Here is a 22,058-nt window from a genome sequence, read left to right as displayed (position 1 = left end):
AGTGGGGACATTGGTTTCAGTCAATACCATAAGTAACGTACTCCACCGCAATGGTCTCCGTTCCAGACGAGCCCGTAAGGTACCTTTACTTTCAAAGTGTCATGTCAAGGCTCGTCTACAGTTTGCTCATGATCACTTGGAGGACTCTGAGACAGACTGGTTCAAGGTTCTATGGTCTGATGAGACCAAGATCGAGATCTTTGGTGCCAACCACACACGTGACGTTTGGAGACTGGATGGCACTGCATACGACCCCAAGAATACCATCCCTACAGTCAAGCATGGTGGTGGCAGCATCATGCTGTGGGGCTGTTTCTCTGCCAAGGGGCCTGGCCATCTGGTCCGCATCCATGGGAAGATGGATAGCACAGCCTACCTGGAGATTTTGGCCAAGAACCTCCGCTCCTCCATCAAGGATCTTAAGATGGGTCGTAATTTCATCTTCCAACAAGACAACGACCCAAAGCACACAGCCAAGAAAACCAAGGCCTGGTTCAAGAGGGAAAAAGTCAAGGTGTTGGAGTGGCCTAGTCAGTCTCCTGACCTTAACCCAATTGAAAACTTGTGGAAGGAGCTCAAGAATAAAGTCCACATGAGACACCCAAAGAACCTAGATAACTTGGAGAAGATCTGCATGGAGGAGTGGGCCAAGATAACTCCACAGACCTGTGCCGGCCTGATCAGGTCTTATAAAAGACGATTATTAGCTGTAATTGCAAACAAGGGTTATTCCACAAAATATTAAACATAGGGGTTGTATAATAATTGACCCACACTTTTATGTTTAAAATTTAATAAAATTCAACTGAGCAACATAACTTTTTGGTTTGTAAGATTTATGCTTCTGTTCATAAAACCTACTCTCGTTTGCAGTTTGAAGGCTCTAACTTATTTGCATCTTATCAAACCAGCTAAATCTGCAGGGGGTTGAATACTACTTGTAGGCACTGTATATACAAGACTAAACTAAGCACCCCACACTCAAGCCCACCATTCCCAACCTCGGCACTGACCTGAGAGCTGGTCCGGCGTCTCATGCCTCAGTCTATGTCCAACGTCCATAGGCCAGATCAGGCAGTGCCAGTTTTTCACCCAAATAATCAGTGTCCCACAAGATGAATCCACCTCCCCCCTTTTCCCACCACCCAACCTAACACCTACACCCAAATCCATATCCTTATCTATAATATAACCGGGGATGCGGGTCTCTGCCCGAAGCCTCGATAGACCGCATCCAGCCGGTAAGACAGTGGCGTACCGCCAATGGCGGCAGACCACGCCACTGCTATGGGGCCCATGAGGGCCCCAAGCAGCGTGGGGACGAGGAGGATAGGCGAGTAGGAGGTTGCGGCGGCAGAGGAGCAGGTTGCGGCAGTGGAGGAGCGGGGCACACGCTGTAGCCGCTGTTGCAGCTATCACATGTGCCCGCTGATAAATGGACATGAATATTCCCTCTTCTCCACTCCCATGTGCGTGGAGAAGACGGAATATTCATTCTCTTTAGTAGCGGGCACGGAGAAGCGCTGAGCCCCGGCTCCTGCTGTCAGTGCCCGCCGCTAAAGAGAAAGCATATTCACGCTTCTCCACGCCCATAGTCCCGGCGTGGAGAGGAGTGAATGTGCCGACAGCAGCTCACCTCGGCTTCTGAGAGCGCGCGCTGCTCAGATGCCGACATGAGCAGCTGCAGACAGGACTCAGCGCTGAAGCAGAGGTGAGGAAGGAAGGCGAGTATAAGTGTTTATTGTTCTATGTGTGCAGTGATTGGGGGATGAGGGGGCCACACATACCAGGATACTTGGATTGAGGAGGCCACACATACCAGGAATGGGGGATTGAGCGGGCCACACATACCAGGGATTAGGGGATTGAGGAGGCCACACATACCAGGAATGGGGCACCAGGATGAGGGATACCATACACTCCAGGATTGGGGAGGAGGGGAGCCAGGCATACCGGAAATGGGGATGAGGGGAGCCACGCATACCGGAAATGGGGATGAGGGGAGCCACGCATACCGGGATCGGGGATGAGGGGAGCCACGCATACCGGGATCGGGGATGAGGGGAGCCACGCATACCGGGATCGGGGATGAGGGGAGCCACGCATACCGGGATCGGATGGTGGGGACAGGATGGGGGCAGCACATACCAGCATGGCAGACCATATAACAATAAAAATGCTCGCCACTCGGGCGTAGAACGGGTTCAATAGCTAGTATACAATATATACAGAAACAAAAACAATACAATAACCACAACTGACAAAGCCCAGGTTCGGTGCCTGCAGCCCTACATCACTGTCTACTGATCAAAACAAAACAAATCTATGGTGTCAGCAGCAGCCCACCACCAGGAAGGGAGATGACCAGACTAGGGCACACTAAAAGAAAAGCCCCTCCAGTGGAGAGCAGCCCTTCGTGTACCCAGTCTCTCATACTCCAGAGAACGCACCTTCACCAGGTCACCGAGTATGGTCCTAAACACATCGTCCACTGGGAGGATTTTCCGTTGCGTCAATACTAAGCACCGTGCGTTCACGTGTGATACCTAACCACTGCGCTAACTAGAAATAAAGTGCAGCGGTCCCGACCACCCAGGTCTCCGAATGCTCCATAGGCCCATTCCGCATAAGAGAGACAGGCCAGCCGGGGCCAGCCAATGGAGGCGCCCACCCTGTTGTACACCTCTGTGTTAAAGGGACAACAAAGCAGGAAGTGGTCCATGCTTTCCAGCATGGTACCACAATGCTCCCGAGGACAGTTCCTGTCCTCAGAGCTCTTACACTTCAGATTGTCCCTCACACACAGTTTCCCATGGAAGCAGCGCCAAGTCCCAAAACTTCGAGGGGATCCTGAAAGAATTCAAAAGATGCAGACCCACCCCAAGATCCCGACTTGGGCGATACCTGAGCGCCAGAGGCCTCTGAAAATGGGTCAATAGAACCCTTTTGTCAAGGATCTTCCTCGGCAGAGTCCTGACCTCCCACATTCCCAGACCAGACAGGTGAATTACCTTCAGAACCAGGGTAGCATAAGCCGGGAGATGTCCATGCGGTGTGCGTAGATCCTTCACTTGCCCTCCTGTCTCCCATTCCTGGAAGAAAGGCTGAAACCATCTCCTACAGGAGAATACCTACGGAGGAGCCCTCTCTTTCCAGAGGTTTGCAATATTGATCTTAATGAAGGTATTCACAAGGAATACCACAGGGTTGACCATACCCAACTCTCCTAGTCTCCTCGCATGGTAAGTAACCTCCTTCTTAACTAGATTCAGTCTATTCCCCCATAGCAGTTGGAAGAACAAACTGTAGACTCGAGTCCAGAGAGGCTCCGGCAAGATGGACACACTGCCCAGATAGATCAGCAAAGGGAGCAGGTAAGTTTTGATCAGGTTTACCCTTTCCCTGAGTGGCAATCTCTAGCCTGCTGTCCCAATTTTGTTTGGGATAATCCCCCTGGCCAAATTCGATGCCAAGAACTTTTGCAGAGACTTTGGATCCAGGAAGGGTGTCCGGGAGATCAAAACCAGGATCTCCTCCTCCCAGCCAGAGACTCTCACACTTATCCCCGTTGATCTTAGACCCGGATGCCTCCGAGTAGCGATTTACCTCTTACATCAGCCATTCTGCCTCCCCATCAGAGGAAACAAAAACGGTGACGTCATCGGCATATGCTACCACTCTCAAGAGTGGCTTCTGGTGCTGCCCGGTCCATCCCGATCCCAGCCAACGGTCCACGCTCCACCCTCCTAAGAAGCGGGTCAACCGCGAACACGTACAGCAGCGGGCTCAAGGGACAACCCTGGCGAACACCACACTCAACCTCAAAAGAGCTGCCAATCCCAACCGTTCACAAGCGGGAAACTCTCTGCCCCAGCATACAAGGTCTTAAGCCAATCAACACACCTCCCCGGCAGGCCATACCTCAGAAGGACAGACCAGAGGTACTCATGATTAACCCGATCGAACGCTTTTGCCTGGTCCAATGACAGCATGTACCCCTTCCAGTGGCCAGCCCTACCCAGCTCCACCGCCTCTCGGACATAGAGTACAGCACTAATCATACTGCGGCCCGGAACAGAGCAATGCTTGGCCCCCGAAAGGAGCCGGGGCGCAAATTTCACCAGCCGATTAAACAGCACCTTTGCCAAAACCTTCCTGCCTGCATTAAGAAGCGCTATGGCACACCAATTCTCAATGCAAGATGAGTCCTTACCCTTTGACAAATGATCAGGGCAGACCTCCTCATTGACTTTGGCAGATTGCCCGAGGAAAGACACTAATTGAATACCTCAGTCAAGAGGGGAACCAAGGCGTCCTTAAAGGCCTTATAAAATTCAGATGTTAAGCCATCTGGACCAGGAGATTTCTTTAGGGCAAGCCCTTCAATCGCCAACTTAACTTCCTCTTCCCTGATTATCTCTGTCAAAACGCCAAGAGAGGGTCTACCCCTGGTTCGGGGACGGCTTCAGCCAGAAAAGCCGACATCTCATCCCAATCCAGATCCCTCTTCCCCAAGAGGTGCGAGTAGAAAGATCTGACGACCTCCAGGATCCCTGATCTGGATATTTTCAGGGAACCCGCAGTGTCAACCAGTCCTGTAACAACTTTACTATTCACTGACATCTTGCAGTTTCTGTAAGGGTCGGGCAAGCGGTACTTCCCGTAATCCCTCTCAAAAACCAAAGATGCGTGTCTATCATACTGACACCTCATTAGCAAAGATTTCACTCTGGAGATCTCCTCGCGGCTACCTCCAGTTGAGACAAGAGTTTCCTTCTCAGGCCCCGATACAGGCGATACTTGTCCAGGCTCCTGAGGCTCGAGAGCTCAAGAAAGAATCTCGCCACTCTTTTCTTGAACATCTCCCCCCACTCTAACTTACTACTACAAAGATCCATTAAGGGTACCTGGCTCTGAAGAAAATCCTCAAAGGACTGTCTTATCTCCGCTTCTTCCAAGAGAGACGAATTGAGCCTCCAAAAGCCTCTTCCCATTCCCATACGAGGGGGGGGGGGGGGGGTCTCCGTAACATTCAGAGAAAACAAAATCAAACAGTGATTGGAGAACTCCACCTCAACAACAGATACTGCTGAAGAGACGGCTTCCTCCTTTAAATAAAACCTGTCTATCCTGGACCTACAGTTACCTCTATAATAGGTGAAACGCTCGTAGCCTGGGGTGTGCCGGATGTGGACATCCACCAGGCGAGCCTCACTAGCTATACTATTAAGGGCGACGCTATCATAAGTCAGCTTGTCTCTGGAACCTCCTCTATCCCGGGGCCTCGTGACAGTGTTGAAGTCCCCTCCAAAGACGACCTGCCGACTCGTAAAAAGGTAGGGCTTGATCCTCATAAAGAGACACTTCCAGCCCCACTTAGATTGGGGACCATAGATGTTAATGAGCCGAAGCTCCTGTCCCTTCATGAGGACATCTAATATCAGGCACCTCCCCATTTCTAACTCAACAACCCGTCGGCATTCTACCGATGCGGTAAAAAGGACCGCCACTCCGCTATACGGCTCGGCCGCAAGAGACCAATAGGAGGGCTCGAGTCTCCACTCCCTCTTACCTTTAAACCCCTCTGCCATGTTTGGCAGCCTGGTCTCTTGCAAAAAGAAAATGTCCGCTTCAACCCGGCTGAGAAAATCAAAGGCCGCAAATCTAGCCATATTTGACTTAATGCTGGCGACATTAATGGACGCCAGTGTCAACGGAGTGGGTACAGCCATCTTTGGTGATTGAGTTAGATGACTTTTCTTCCCGCTTCCCTTATCCTCTGCCTCAGACGAGGAATCCTTCCCCCTCTTTAATGACACAGAGGTGTCCATTCCCACATTTTTCCTTCTTTTTTCGTCCTCGTCTCCAGACTCTGGGCCAATCCCTCCCCCCAAGGACATTGCATCCCCAGGAGAAGGAGACTCGGCGCCCCCTGTAAGCTCCGCCGAAGCCGGAACCTCACCCTCAGCCTCCTCTTCAGAAGAAGAGATGTTATCAAGGGCTTGGAACCAGTTAGTAAGAACAACCAGAGAATCAATTTTACCTTCCTTAGGTACCTTGGTCAGAGTGGGAGAAGATGTTTTATCGCCCTTCTTTCTCTTCTTTTTGGTGCCAAGCTTACACTTGTCCTCTAGCCACCGCTTATTATCCTCATCCATACTTTCATAATGGGAGGATTCTGAAGCAGAGGCGGTTTCCTCCCTGTGGATTCTCCTGACCTCCTCATCCAACTCATCTCTCGGGGCCTCAGCAGCAACACTGGCATCCAGGACAGGGGTAGCCCGGGGTTCGCCCCACTCCCTCTCCTGTCTGCGCTTGTCTAGATGCCTCAGCTGGGCAGGCGTCTTTTTATTGCTTTTTTTCCCTGGCCCCTCAGCTCCCCCACCCCTGCTAGTCCCCTCCCCAGCAGAATCGGCCTCACGGCTTTCTCCCACAGGGGTCTCAACTGCATTAGCGAAGGAGTGAGGACAACGGCTGAATGGGTGACCTAATCTCCACACAAGAGGCAGAAAGATGGCCGACACCCTCACACAATGCACATTTCTGCACAGTGCAGTTTGCACTGAAGTGTGTGGGGTTGCCACACCTGTGACAGAGCTTCAGTTGCCCCTGGTAGAAGACCAATATACGATCCCTACCCAGGAAGGCAGATGATGGAATGTGGGCAACCGTACCACCTGAACGCTTAAGTTTTACCATAAACGTCCAGGTCCCTGACCAGATACCAAACTCATCGCGGTTTCTCTTTGGCATCTCCACCACCTCTCCATACCGACCAAGCCACGTCATGATGTCATAACAAGAAAGCGACTCGTTACGAGTCATCACGGTCACTTTCTTGATTAGGTTTTGGCGAGACACTGACTGAACGGCAAAGTCTCTCCAGCCGGGCTCATTTTTTGCCAACTCATAATTCGTCCAGAAGAGCTCAAGCCCCTCCAGCCGAACAAAGCTGACATCAAACTCAGGTGTGAAATAGGGATGTATCAAGGCGTAGATGTCTATCGCCCATCCTCAGCAGGAGCTCCACAACTTTACACCTTGGAGGACATGGATCACTGCCCCTCCACCAAAGACGGACCACATTCCTACGCACACTGCCTGGCCCGGCTGTTGTGAGGGACCACACTGTATCCCCCCCCCTTTTTGCTCTCGGAAGGCCCCGAGGACATGCCTCTCTATCCAGAAGGATAGATCAACCTCTCAACCCTCTACCATTAGTGATCTTCTTTAGAGCCTCCAGAAGGCGCCATTGCAACATGCCGTCCCCAAAGCCCGGAGACGAGGAGGAGGATGCCCTATTTGCCCCGGAGGTGACACTGGCATAACTCTGGACAGGCGTTGCCACCACCTGGGGGGGCAACCGGACCAGTGACTACATCAGCCCCAACAACATCACCATTACCCACCTCCATCTCACCCTCCACCAAATCAGCAACCACACCACTAGACAATGAATTGGCCTCATTCACACCCACCATCACATTCATTTCTGCTGGACCAGTAACAATGGTGGATGACATTTTGACCTCAGCATCATCAGGCACAAGGGGCTCAGTCACCTCCATAGAACTGGAGGCGACCTCACCCCTGGTCTTATGTGTGCCCTCCACATCATCAGTCGGTAATTTCCGCTGTTTTGCATTTGCAGCGATGCGCCGCTGATCCTTAGCTGTTGTGAGGCGCTGCTGATCTTTAGCATCAGGATCTTCTTGACCAGCGGCGCCAACACTAAATAACACTTTGGTGGGAGGACCGGAACGCTCAGCCCCAACAGCCCCCTCACACTGCCGCCGCTCAACTAAGTGATCAACGGCAACAGCATTCAGAGGCGCCGAGGCTACCGGAGCTGCCCCCGACACCGGGCTGCTCCCCCCTCCCACTGAGGAGCGCACCACAGCATCGTGACCTGACCGAACGCCCACCGCCGGGCCGCCCTCACTGTCCAGCCTCTTGGCTGATGCACCTTTTGCTGCGTCCCTGCTACAAGCAGAGACGGAGCTCTGCGCCTCACTACCACGTTGTGTAATCTCCCTGCGCCTTTGCACCGGATCCACAGCAGAACCCGGGCTGGACTGGGCAACAAGGCTTATACAGTGAGCTGAGCCTGACGCCGACCCAGGGGGTACAGGGAGGGGGGCATATACATAGCTTACCGCTTCCTGCAGCTTTGGCTTGGTCTTCTTAGCCTTTTTGTGGCCCCCAGGTGCCTCTTCTGGTAGATCGTCACCAAGATGGAAGTTTTGGAGACACACTGGGGACTCCAGGAGCTTTATCTCTGCCATTAGCGCCCCTCCCTGGCCACTGCTGTCACTGCCCTCCCCAGAGCCGGCAGAACTGCGACCGGATGTCATTGTCGCCTGTCCTGCAGGGAGCTCGCTGCACGTGGCCTGCGGGTTACTTTGCAGGCTGCCAGGTGGGGCTTTCTGCTGGTCATCATCACTCTTATCATCCACCTGGCTCTCAGGCTGCAGCCCCATCTGCTTTTGCTCTCTGTTATCAGCCATTTTTCTGAATCGATCTTTATTAGTTTTTCCTTGAATGGACCACTCTACTCCCTGATGACAGCTTTCCTAAGTTCAAGCTCATTAATCTCAGATGTTAGCCTCTTTACCTCTGCCTGAAGCTTGGCCTTCCTCGATTTGGAGGCACCTGCAGCTTTAGCGCTTGTGCACCGCAGTTTCCCCCCGAAGCCTCCTGACGAGCTTACTCGCATCTTCATACTCACGGAGGTGGCTCATGACCCGGGAGGCATAGGTGGACACAGACTCCAGGGCCTTGGAATCGCCCAACCTTCCTCATTGAGGTCGGCCTCACCTCCGTGAGCACTCAGCTTTCCTCCGGAAGGAGCACGATCATGCACGCTGTCAGGCTTACCCTCCCATGCTGGAAGCCTTGCGGCTTCTCTGGGTCTCCACAAACCCAGGGGGAGTAGGAGCCACACTGCTGCGACTCCTGGTGGAGCGTCTCACCCCCGAGTCCTCCGATGTGCAGGCCGGTTGCTGGTTTCTCCTGCTCCCCGCCGGCCTGGCTCGGGAAGCAGAAGCCTGGGACTTGGCTCAATCACTCATCCCAGGAAACCCACTCCCTCCCTGGGTAGGAGAGAGAGAAGACCCCCAAGTGGAGAGATGTTAGTTCTCACAGACCTCAGGAGCACAGAGCAGGATCTGCAGCCACCACACCCACAATCACCACAGTGAGCAACACCTGATCAGAGCTGCACTCACTATTCTGCTAATGGAGTCACTGTGTACATACATTACTTATCCTGTACTGATCCTGAGTTACATGCTTCAGAGCTGCACTCACTATTCTGCTGGTGGAGTCACTAGGTACAGACATTTCTTATCCTGTACTGATCCAGTAGGTCAAGGTTTTCCTGATATAAATTCTGGGAGTGTAGATTTTACATCATACTATGAGCCAGCAGAGACAGCCAGGAGACAGAAGCTGTGGAACCTGCAGAATTGTGAATGCAGCTCCAGTCGCCTTTCTATGCACGGGGTTACCCTGCACATATGGGCTGCCAGGGCCCACAGTGGCCCCGTTATTTTCAGGATCGGTGGGGGTCCCAGACACTGGATCGCATGTAAATGTACAATGCAGGATCCTCCACAAGTCACTGTGGCTCATAATGACTTCTAGGCACAGAAGATGCCGGAGGTCACCGAGGTGAAGACTCCAGGAACCGCAGTCATTAGTGTAATAGGTGCAATCACATTACCGCTGATCGCCTGTAATACCATCCACAGCCGCATTCAGCGAAAGCGAAACTCAGCCTACAGCAGTCACATAATCCATGGCAGCACAGGAGGAAACATCACACGTCCCTGCTAAGACTGAAGCTGAACAGCTAGAATAGCAATTCCCAATACAGAATCAGGCTATGTTCACACATTGCGTTTTTCCAGCGTTTTTTTCGATGCTTTTTTTATTCAAATTTTCAGCTGCATTTTACAGTACCAGCTAAGTCTATGAGACTCAGAAATCTCATGCACACAGCTTGTTTTTTTTGTCCAAAGTATTTTGTTCTCTGCATGTTTTTTTTGCACAGTGTTTTTCTCAGCGTTTATCACCCATTGAAAGCAACGGGTAGTTGAAAAACATTGCAAAAATGCAGGCATCAGGTTTTGCTGCGATTTTAGTGAAAAAAAAGCAAGTACAGCAGTATGTGATACCCATTTATTCTTGTGATTTTCCCAGATTTAGCATCTTGTCTTGGTCACCTGAGATGGCAGTTAGGATTAGTACAGTTTAATTAAATTAGAGATGTGTACAAAGTAAACAGTGGCTGAGCTAGATTGAATAATAACTGTGGCCACCAAGGTGTGAAATTAAACAATGCCTGAGCAACTCAATGGCCGACCAAAAGTGTGAAAGTAAACCATGTCCTATAAACTCAATGCACTGGAAATGTCTTGGGTAAACTATTCCCAACCAATTAACCACCCCAACTGTTACATTTATAATTTTGGTTAATATGGTTTCACATATGTCTTGCATTGTTGTCCAGTGTTCATACTTCTGTGGTGGAAGCAAGGCTGAACTTTGGGACCCTGAAAATCGCACCAAAGCCTGCGTTTTTGATGCTCTTCTTTTCTCCCAAGAGAGCAGGTACAGCTTAAAGGGGAGAACTTACTGATTGCTGGGAATCAATAATCCCGAAAAAGGTTTTCTGAAATGAGCAGTGGTCGTGTAGACTCGGCCTACACTCATTGTCTATGGGACTGCTGGATATAGGGGAATATAGTCAGTCCTATAGAGAATGAATGGGGCACATGTATGACCTCCACTCCATTTACATGGGCTCTGGAAATCGCTGGGGTCAGCCCCATCCTGTGAATACTTCAGAAGATGCCTTTATGGGAAGACACCTTTAAGACGTCAGCACCAAGCGTTACCCATTCGGAAAGGAAGAGAGGTGGAGGAGCGGTAACAATCCCAATTGTACTTTATGGGAAACAGACGCTTTAAAAACAAGAAATACAGAAGAGAGCAGCATCCATGGTCTTTTCCTTTCTGGTGTGTAGATGAAGAAGAGGACCCCAACTCTCCTGACAAGAGCTGGTTCCACTTCCAGAACTCCCACCCATCAGACTTTCATGGCTTTTACTGTCGTTAAGCTAGAAATGTTTAGGTCTTCATACAGCCCTCAGGAATGCCCAATTCTGAAAGTGTTGCCCTTCACTTCTTCTTGACGCGGCCAATTTGTTTCCGTTTTTATCTCCTCCTTCTTCCCAGAGCCATAACTTTTTATTTTTCAGTCCACATAGACGGGTGACATTGTTTTTTTTATGAGGGACGAGTTGTACTTTTGAATGACACCATTCATTTACCATCATTTTACCACACAGTGTACCAGAAAACAGGAAAAAATTCCAAGTGGGGAGAAATTGTGGAAAAAAAAATGCAACTCTGACATTGTTTTTTTGGGAATTATTCGTATGTTGTACATTGTGTAGTAAAAATTACTTGGCTGTATGATTACCGCTAAGCCAAACTGGTCCATTTTTTTTTTAAATTATTTTAATGATGAAAGAAAAACAGAACTTTGAAAAAAATAATATTTTGATGGTGTCGCCATTTTCTGAGACCCGAAACGGCTTCATATATCATTCTATAGAGCTGTGTGATTTTTTTGCGGGATGGAGCAACGTTTTTATTGATACCATTTTGGGATACACAAAACTTTGATCATCAGAGACCAAAAAAAAATGTAATTTTGGCATTCTTGAATCCGCCCCCCCCCACCCCCCGTTTATGGTGTTTACCCATCGGGTTCATTTTTATATTTTGATACCTCAGACTTTTCTGAACACAGCGATACCACATGCATTTTTTCATTTTATTATTTTTAATGGGGGAAAAGAGGGGTGATTAAAACTAATTTTTTTTCATATTTTGTACATCTTTTTTTTTCTTTTCGTTGTACTTCTTAGTCCCCTTAGGGGACTTGAACCTGTGATCGTCTGATTGAAGTGCTATATACAGCAGTGCTACAGTATTTCTGTATATAGTAACACTGACAGTCTCCTTTGAAGACCGGCCACAGGCGGGGGTCTCAAGGAGCTCCGCAATGACAGGCACAGAGGTCTTCAACAGACCCCCGGCTGTCATAGCAGCCCATTGGTGCCCCCCCAACCACATCACATGCGCATCGATGGTCGCATGGAATGACGAGCCCCCATGACTACACGTGTTAAATGCCGCTGTCAGAGTTTGACAGTGGCATTTAAACAAGTTAACAATGGCGGATAGAGCTCTGCTCCACCCTCAATAATTAGAGGCAGATCCTGGCTGTAAGACACAGTCACCCTGTGAGCCTGCTCCATACATGTGCGGGGCATGTCGTTAAGGGGTTAAAGTTTGTACAGGCGTTAGGTTCTCCGTAATGGGGTATTCCAACCAGTCATTAGATTCATGCTGCCCGAACCACAAATCAAAGCCCAGCTGCGCCACTGCAGCCCGGTATGGAGCCCTTCAAAGGAAACATACGCCTATATAAAGAAGAAATGAGGCAGATAGCAACGAAATGAAAAAAATATGGGGGTGATAATAATCGGATAAATAAACCGATCACTAGAACAGGCCCCTGAGCCCCCGATCCTCATCACTGCACGATAGAAAGACATTTCAAGACTACACTGTGCGGCGACCGTCTCAGGTCCTGTAGTTTATAGGCAGCACTATCAGTTAACATCACAAAAGAAATCGTTCATTATAGGGATGTGAGTACAGACATCGTGGTTTCCTTCAGAGCATTCCTCGTAGACACATACATGTTATCCGCACACGACTCCCGGCAATCACACATACGATTATATAACCTAAGCTGGAAAATTAGGGCAGCAAGTCCCTTCCAGAAAAGCGATCGCCAAAGCAATCAAATATTCAAGGAGAAAAAAAAAAAAAAGACATAAAAAATGCAGGTCATCCGAACGTTAACGATTCACTAGTTTGCTGATCGGTGCTGCTTTTTCAGGGTGTTTTGGACCATAACAAAAAAAAAAAAGTAAAAATAAATTTCAATTTGGATTGTTTTCACGTTTTAGGCATATTAAAAATTCTGTAAAAACACCTGTACATAAGGCTGCCCTAATAAAAAGTACATACAGTCCTGCTTATTGTTATTGGCACCCATGTAGGTTAGGTATATAAAATGGAATATCTCCTGAAAAAGATGAATGAAGTGAAACAGTTTTTTGTATAGAGCACTCGAGTTAAATACAAGAGAGCAAATGATGAACAATAATTTAAAAAAAAAAAAAAAAAAAAAAAACAATAGGAGGGAAAAATAGAAAAAAAAACTAAAGCTTGCTGTGTCACTGGTATTGGCACCTTTTACATTAATTTACTATGGAAACACATTTTGACTCGCCTGTGGTAAATCACAAAAGATTCTCCTGTGATTGTCGGTGGCCATGTGACATGAATTAGCCAATGAATGATGACTTCAGTGTTTTAAAAAACATGGTAGGACCTTAGAAAAAGCAGGTACCCCCGGCGAAACACGAGTCAGGGATGACCTGTCCTGTGAATATATGTGACAGCACACCTAGGCTCTCTACATCCTCTCCCAATGTGCCGTTCGTGTCTCCAGCATGTCAGCTGATATGAACGGCAGATAGCTGTAGCGTCTCTCCAGAGCTTGACTGTCTCCGGCTATACAAACCGCGTACGTACCACGTGCACGCCATCTGTTTAGGAGACCGCACTGCTCCTCGCCAGGTGTAGCTGTGCGGACTGGTGGTCCACTCATTCATCTAAACACAAGGCGCCACACTCTGCCCTGTGTGGCTCCTGCAGTGACCGAGACTCCTGTCCCCGACATATGTGACCACACAAACACTGGTGCGATCCCCATTAGCGGAATGTCAGCTCTCATATAATAGCACTAACACAATCAACAGTGACTCTACAGGCTAGCTGATGAATGATAGCAATCTACAGGGAATTTCTGACGTGTATATGAGGATTGCAGACTTTGTTGTTACTATACACAGTTCCCCGCGATGTTAGTATAGATGCCAGCTCCGTTTTTTTGGGATAGGTATATCTTGAGATTCCTAGTTGGACACATTACCCAACCATTTAATTATAGGGACATTGGTTGTGGAAGCATATTATTTTACTGCTGTCCCACATATTCCAGGATCTACAGAGTCACAGTTATTCAATTTATATATATCTAGCAGTGACCCTATATACACCCCCACAGGATGTATGGTTTAGTCTATATTTTATAGAGAATTTATATAATCAATAAAAGTTAATTTTTATTCACAACCCCCCCCCCCCCCTTCCCCTACATTTTTACTGACTATGTTCCTTTGTGACAATGGTGAAGACAAAGGAGCTGTCTGAGGACATCAGAACTGCTATTATTAGCAAACACAAGACTTCCAAAGGGTATAAGGCCGTCTCCAAAGACCTTGGTATCCCAGTTTTAACAGTGCACAACGTTATTAAGAAGTTTGCCAAGCATAGAACTGTCAAGAACATCCCTGGACGTGGGGGAAAGATAAAAATTGACAAGAGAAGTCTTCAAAGGTTGGTGTAAATGGTGGAAAAAACACCATGTCAAACATCCAAAGACCTGAAAGCCAACCTGGAACAGTCTGGGGTCATAGCTTCAACAAGTAAAATATGCCGCGCACTAAACTAAGCAGAGCTTTATGGGTGAAGGCCAAGGAAGACAACATTGCTGAAGAAAAGACATAAAAAGGAACGCCTGATCTTTGCCAAGAGTACCTTGACAAACCACAATCCTTCTGGGATAATGTTCTGTGGACACATGAAACAGAAATAGAGCTTTTTGGCAATGCAAAGCAACAGTTTGTTTACAGATGGCGCAATGAAGCTTATAAGGAAAAGAACATCTTACCTACAGTTAAGCATGGTGAAGGATCTATAATGCTGTGGGGTTGCTTTGCTGCGTCTGATACTGGAAGCCTTGACCGTATCTCAGAAATCATGAAATCAGAGAATTATCAAGAGATTTTAGAGCAAAATATCCTACCCAGTGTAAGAAAACTTGGTTTGAGTCGAAGATCATGGGTCCTTCAGCAACACAATGATCCAAAGCACACATCGAAAGTACACAGGAATGGTTGAAAAAAGAAAAAAATGGACTCTTTGGGGTGAGCTGAAATCTGCCATTAAGAAAAGGAATCCTGCAAACATTCAAGAGCTTGAACAAACTGCAAAGGAGAAAGGAGGAGTGGGAGAAAATTCCAGCTGAGAAGTGCAAGAAGCTTATAGATGGCTACAAGAAACGTTTGGAGGCTGTCAGCAATGCCAAAGGGTGTTCAACCAAGTATTAATTAGGGGTGACCTTATTGCTGCACATGCTGTTTATTCTGTTTCTTCTTTGAAATTGCAAAATGGAAGTTGGAAAACAATGTTTTATTGTTGTATTACTTTGGATTACCAATTCAAAAATCCAGAGGATATAACTTTGGTACATTGCCATTTATTTCTGAAGATATTGTAGAATCTATGAAAAAAACAAAGGGGTGCCAATAATGGTGACCAGCACTGTATGTAATAAAAAGTACAGATATATACATGCATTATCAGTATCACTTTCCTTTACGAGAGGTCTGATAAAGGTGACAGCAGGATCCAGGCCACCCGCAGTCACACAGACCCCTCAATGCTGCACATGTAAGAAAATGCTTGTCACCTTTTTTGTCGCGCAAATGCAATTTAAAGGGACAAAAAGCGTTAACAAGTAATAGTGTAATGTGTGGGTGGGTCACGTCACTTCCCGATCACATCAGGCGGTGGGGATATTTGGACAGATAACTGCAGAGCAGTGTGAAGCCGTCAGAGGAATTTCACTGACCACTGTGATCTCCGCCGCCTGCCAATGTTCAGAAACCTCTCTGTACAAAGAAATAACACGCTCTGTTGTGTAACCGGACGGCTCACGCATGGAAAACAAAAAATACACAAATCTACCTTCATATCAGGGGTGTTGCTACGGGGGGGTGCAGGGGTGGCTGCTTGGTGGCCATTAGAGATGAGCGAACCCAAACTTAAAAGTTAGCGAATTTTCCAGATCAAATGTTCAGGTTTCCATTGCTTTGGGGTTCTGGTCCAAGTTCAGGTACAGTTTGGAATAAACTTCAGGTCGGGTACCAGAACCCCAACTTCCACGGGTCCGCTCATCCCTAGTGGCCACCTCTGTACTGGGAGGGACTTGCTGCCCTAATTTTCCATCTTAGGTTACATAATCGTATGTGTGATTGCCGGCAGTCGTGTGCGGATAACATGGATGTGTCTACGAGGAATGCTCTGAAGGAAACCACGATGTGTGCACTCACATCCCTAGCGGTTTTATGCCAGAAAACTGGAGTACCCCCCGCCTGATGAATCACCTGATGTGTAACTCATGTACTTATGCAAAAAAGAGGTTCAGCTTCGTAAACTTCCGCAACTTGAACAAAGGATCTTGCGGCAACATAGCTGGCAATTCTTACTACTCCTTGGTTAGACCTCATCCAGAATACTGTGTCCAGTTCTGGGCACCACATTTTAAAAAAAGACATGAAGACAATGGAGCAAGTTCAGAGAAGAGCGACCAGAATGATGAGCGGGAATCAAACTATGTCCTACGAGGAACGGTTAAAGGATCTGGGAATGTTGCCAAAAAGAAGGCTAAGAGGAGACTTAATAGCTGTCACAGTGTAGAGGGATCATCTTTATTCTCATTTGCACATGGAAACACGAGAAGCAATGGAATGAAACTGAAAGGGAGAAGATACAGATTAGATATTAGAAAATCTTTTTGACAGTGAGGGTGATTAATGAGTGGAACAGGGGGCCACAAGAGGTGGTGAGTTCTCCTTCAATGGAAGTCTTCAGAGGCTGAACAGACATCTGTCTGAGATGGTTTAGTGAATCCTGCATTGAGCAGGGGGTTGGACCAGGTGACCCAGGAGGTCCTTTCCAACTAACATTCTATGATTCTATGGGCACCATTTTTAACATACTGGCATGTATAAAACTGCCAAATATATGACAGTCAGGTGTTGCCAAAAAAAAGAAAAACACAAGTTATGCCAACTTTAAACCAATTACTGCCACATGTCGGTCACGGTCTATCCGCAAGCAGCGGAAAATTGGAGCACTACCACAACCTCAATGATTCACCGATAAAGATCAGATTTCTTGTGACTGACAAACGACACATCAATGCCATGATTTTACCACAACTCATGTGACTTATTCTCACGATGAAGCCCAAACCATTAGAAGGGATAACACGGGGCTATAAACTGGTTGACTATCCTTGTGATGAACTCGGCACCCCTGATGACCAGCTGAATATTTACCTCTCACCCCTCTCTAACACCAAAGCTCCTGCAATCAGCTGGGGTGCCAAGAATTGGACTATCTATCCTAAGGATAGGCAATTATTTTTTTTTTTATGTCATGGCAAAAACTAATTATGGTCCAATTAGCACATGGCATAGATTTTTTTATTTTTTTTTTTTTATAATGCACAGAGCGGCAGGACTTCTGGAAATTCAGCACATATGTGCTTTTAGACGTGTATATGTGCCAGTGATATACCACAGGGTGTGAATGGGAAATTCCCCATTGTTTTACCAGTTACACGCACATACATATACTGCAGTCTGCGAGCCCCACCACAAGGTCACAGACAAAACTGAGCCGAGTCACTGAGACAACACATAAAGCTGCAGATAAGGGGACAATACAAGTGGAGGAGCCACAACAGCCCCCAGTCCTGGAGCTTCCTCTAGGCCTGTGCCCCATTATTGCCCACGAAAGTCAGGACCACCATTATAGCTCCTGTGGGGAGTCCTAAACTGCAGTGTGATGTAGAAATGCTACACCACATAACTAGGAAACCCCACCTGCTGGCTGACAACCCCCAAATGAACCGTCCTAATGGCTTTCATCCAGCTTCCCAAGAATCAGATGACTAGGAAATAATGTCATCAGCGTGGCAAGAAGAATGACCCAACATTTACTGACAATGTTGGGAACAAAGACAAATTAGAGAACCTTTAAAACACAAACGTCTTACATCCAAATCAACGAGGGGCTCACAACCAAAACAAAATATGGCACAATCATAAAAGGATAGACTTGTGCTAAACCAACTAGAAATGCCATAGAGGTGTGAGAAGAGGGGCCCTAGACAAAGTTGGTGCAAATCGATTAGCAGGACCCGGTCAATCGGCCACGTCAGTGATTTGTGGCCACGGGACGGAAGCCCTGAGAACCATTCCTTATCTAAAGACATCTGCAGCTCGTCTATTAATTAATAGCTGTAACGACGACATTGTGCCAGGCCGGTAAATCAAAAGGAGAACCAGGATGCCAGGAGGTGGTTCCAGGGCTGCCGGCCAGCGACCACAGACGTGGCCGATAGACCGGGTCATGAAATTTGCACCAACTCTAGTCCTAGATGGTCCTACCCACTCCAGACTTCAATTATACAAACCATATCTATGGCAGTAAAATCCCAAGACCCCACCACTAATTTATATGGGCCATTCAATGCCCTGAGGGCTGCACAACTATTTAACCTTTACTCATCGATAGGTGCAGGTCCCACTAAGTCTGGGTCTACATAATGACATGTCACATAACATTGAGCTGGTGGTGATGCATTGCGACATTGGATCTGATGATTTCCTATTGTGTCATATTGCGACGTGTTGGATTTCCTGTTGCTGGTTTCAAGCCACTCACGACTCACCAAGAATATACTTCAATGAGATTTGCATTCAAATTGTCTACGCGTTGGGCCATTTTTTGTAGAAAAATCACAGCTCTAGAAGTTGTGCAACAACGAGCCGCAGACAAGTTGCACAGATTTTTTGCTCATGCTGACATTTGCTGTTGCCGTGACCAGTCTAAACTTAGATTATCAGGTCTATGGGCCAGGCTGGGTATCTAAGTATTCACACACGGTATAGGCTGGTACATGGTAAGAACCAACATGACATTATAAAAGAAGACACGAACAGAAGACTTCCAAGAAAACCTCAACTTCTGTGCAATCTGACACTCCTATCACGATGTCCCCTCTGATTGGCAATGTGGTCACATTGCTGGCACAACACAAAATCCAACGCCAAGAATCCAGCCCTGCGGGATATTTGCTTGAGCTTTGCCACCATGGACCACAAAGTTAATTGCAAGCTACAAAAAGAAATAATTGCTCAGCTGCAAGTCGGGCAAATATCACACATTTTTTTAGAAGTTTATGCAACTTGATGTCAAGTAACCTTAACCCTACACTGGAAATATGTGAAGTGGCATAATCTTCCCATGACGGCATCTGACCTGTAAGAGAAGAGACAAGCAGAGTGACATGATGTTACCTCTCTGAACGTGGATGATGTCGGGGAAGTTGGCCAGGTGACCTTGATACATGGCTAACAAGTCCATGATGGGATTCAGGTCCTGGCGAGGTTGCTCTGCAAACATTTCTCCAATGGCATCGTAGGCATCCGCCGTGAAAGACATGGCCTGATTCAGCCCACCAGAGAAGGCCTGCTGGTCGACCTCAAAGGCCTGTCCCAATCCCTTGAAGGCCATTCCCACCTTCTGGTACTCCTTCTTGAAACCTGAGGCTTGCTTGCGGGCAAACTCCCCTGCGGTGTGGTTGAGTAAGAGGACTCCCTCATCCATCCTTTTGGCAAATGACTTGAAGGCGTCCAGCTTGGCCTCCACATCTTGCGGCTCCAGGATCGCGGCCCCCGGCATGGTGCTGAGGGTCAAGAAGAAGTTGGCCCCCACCATCTCGTCCTTCTCGCACTTCCGCTTGCCTTGTTTCCACGCTTTCTCATCCGAGCAGGTTAGGAAGTGCTGGAAAGCGTCACAGCGGGACAACACCGGGTGGCTGCACATGTGATCCATCCACCACACCAGGCCTTTCCGCCGCTTAGAGATAAAGTCCTCCTCGAAGCGGCCGGTGGCTTGTTTCTCGGGGATGCGGGGCACAGAGATGACCGGGAACTTCTCCAACAGTCGGGCATAGAGCCAGTCAAAGTGCTTGTAGCGGCGGTGGACTTGCTGGCCGGTGTGGCTGGGCAGCAGGCGGTAGGAGATGTAGCTCTTCATGCCCTTGAACTTGGTCTGTTTGGTGGGCTCGTCAATGGTGCAACCGAAGGGGTACGGGTTCTCTTGCCACTCCGGCCCATGCGGGCCCTGTACCACACACAGCTTGTCACCGTCCCGCACAAACCCCGCCGCTTCCCCCAACACGAAGGCCTCGCCGCCGCTCTTCACGAAGGCCGAGAAGCGGTTGAGGTTGCGGCTGACGGTGGCGGAGCCCTTGGCGGCCTGTGAGGAGACGGAGGCGGCGGTGGAGTAAGAGCCCGGGATTGACATGCGGTACCTGCTGCTGTCGTAGTCATGGAAACCGCCTCCATAGTAACCGGGAGTCGGGGCCTCATCCGCCGCTGTGGAGCTGCTGTCGTCCCACTCGTCGTCCCAGTCATCGTCGCTGGGCTGGCTGTGCTGGTACCGGGACGAGTAGCTCTGGTAGCTGGGGGGCGCCGGAGCTGGCTCGTACCCGCCGGGGGGCAGGTTAGCATAGCGGGAGTCAGACGGAGGTGGTGGCGGCGGCGGAGGAGCAGCGGGAGCGGCCGCGTCTGCCCGGACGATCTCCACATAGGAGGCAGGGAAGAGCCCCCGCTCCCCGCGGCTGTTCACCCCCTCCAGCCAGCCCTCAATGTCCTGCTCGCTGCACAGGCTCAGCGTCTCTGTCTCCCGCAGGGACACCTCGCCCGGGTTCTCGGCTCGGAAGTCATACAGAGCGCGGGCCCGGAGAGCCATGATGGCGGCTGCGAGGACTGGAGCGACCGCCGGACACTGAGCCGTGACCGGGGGAGACGGAGCCGAGCCGCGGCCTAACTCCTCCCCGGCCCGGCCTCTCCAGCTCCTCCCCGGCCCGGCCTCTCCTGCTCCTCCCCGGCCCGGCCTCTCCAGCTCCTCCCCGGCCCGGCCTCTCCTGCTCCTCCCCGGCCCGGCCTCTCCAGCTCCTCCCCGGCCCGGCCTCTCCTGCTCCTCCCCGGCCCGGCCTCTCCAGCTCCTCCCCGGCCCGGCCTCTCCTGCTCCTCCCCGGCCCGGCCTCTCCAGCTCCTCCCCGGCCCGGCCTCTCCTGCTCCTCCCCGGCCCGGCCTCTCCTGCTCCTCCCCGGCCCGGCCTCTCCAGCTCCTCCCCGGCCCGGCCTCTCCAGCTCCTCCCCGGCCCGGCCTCTTCTCATTCAGGTCCCGTCTTCTTCTTCTCCTCCCCCTGGCTGATTTCTCCTCTCCAGACTGTCCTTCCCCATCGGGCCGGCCTCTCCTGCCACGGCCGGCCTCTCCATCATCTCCCAGCCTCTCCTCCTGTCCTTCATCTCCCGGCCTCTCCTTCTCCCCCCGGCCTGCTTCTCCTTCCCCGGATGGCCTCTCTCCATCATCTCCCGGCCTCTTCTTCTCCCCCCGGCCGGCTTCTCCTTCCCCGGATGGCCTCTCTCCATCATCTCCCGGCCTCTTCTTCTCCCCCGGCCGGCTTCTCCTTCCCCGGATGGCCTCTCTCCATCATCTCCTGGCCTCTTCTTCTCCCCCCGGCCTGCTTCTCCTTCCCCGGATGGCCTCTCTCCATCATCTCCCTGCCTCTTCTTCTCCCCCCGGCCTGCTTCTCCTTCCCCGGATGGCGTCTCTCCATCATCTCCCGGCCTCTTCTTCTCCCCCGGCCGGCTTCTCCTTCCCCGGATGGCCTCTCTCCATCATCTCCTGGCCTCTTCTTCTCCCCCCGGCCGGCTTCTCCTTCCCCGGATGGCCTCTCTCCATCATCTCCTGGCCTCTTCTTCTCCCCCCGGCCAGCTTCTCCTTCCCCGGATGGCCTCTCTCCATCATCTCCTGGCCTCTTCTTCTCCCCCCGGCCGGCTTCTCCTTCCCCGGATGGCCTCTCTCCATCATCTCCTGGCCTCTTCTTCTCCCCTGGCCGGCTTCTCCTTCCCCGGATGGCCTCTCTCCATCATCTCCTGGCCTCTTCTTCTCCCCCCGGCCGGCTTCTCCTTCCCC

General features: G+C 49.8%; 1 protein-coding gene across 1 annotated transcript in view; it reads right to left on the bottom strand.

Moving 5' to 3' along the window:
- The window catches only part of SNX18 (sorting nexin 18), a 47,486-nt gene extending 26,532 nt beyond the window's left edge, over nt 1–20,954 (bottom strand). The window contains exon 1 of the mRNA XM_073680327.1: nt 19,368–20,954. Within this exon, the coding sequence (XP_073536428.1) occupies nt 19,368–20,826 (1,459 nt within the window). The 5' untranslated portion in view covers nt 20,827–20,954. The remainder of the gene's footprint in view (nt 1–19,367) is intronic.
- Between the last annotated feature and the right edge of the window lie 1,104 nt (nt 20,955–22,058).

The sequence above is a fragment of the Phyllobates terribilis genome, unplaced genomic scaffold (assembly GCF_046119375.1).
Source record: "Phyllobates terribilis strain yellow unplaced genomic scaffold, ASM4611937v1 Scaffold_1__5_contigs__length_1240528914, whole genome shotgun sequence".
NCBI lineage: Eukaryota > Metazoa > Chordata > Amphibia > Anura > Dendrobatidae > Phyllobates > Phyllobates terribilis.
Note: the sequence above shows the minus strand (reverse complement) of the source record. Positions and strands in the feature narration are given on the sequence as shown.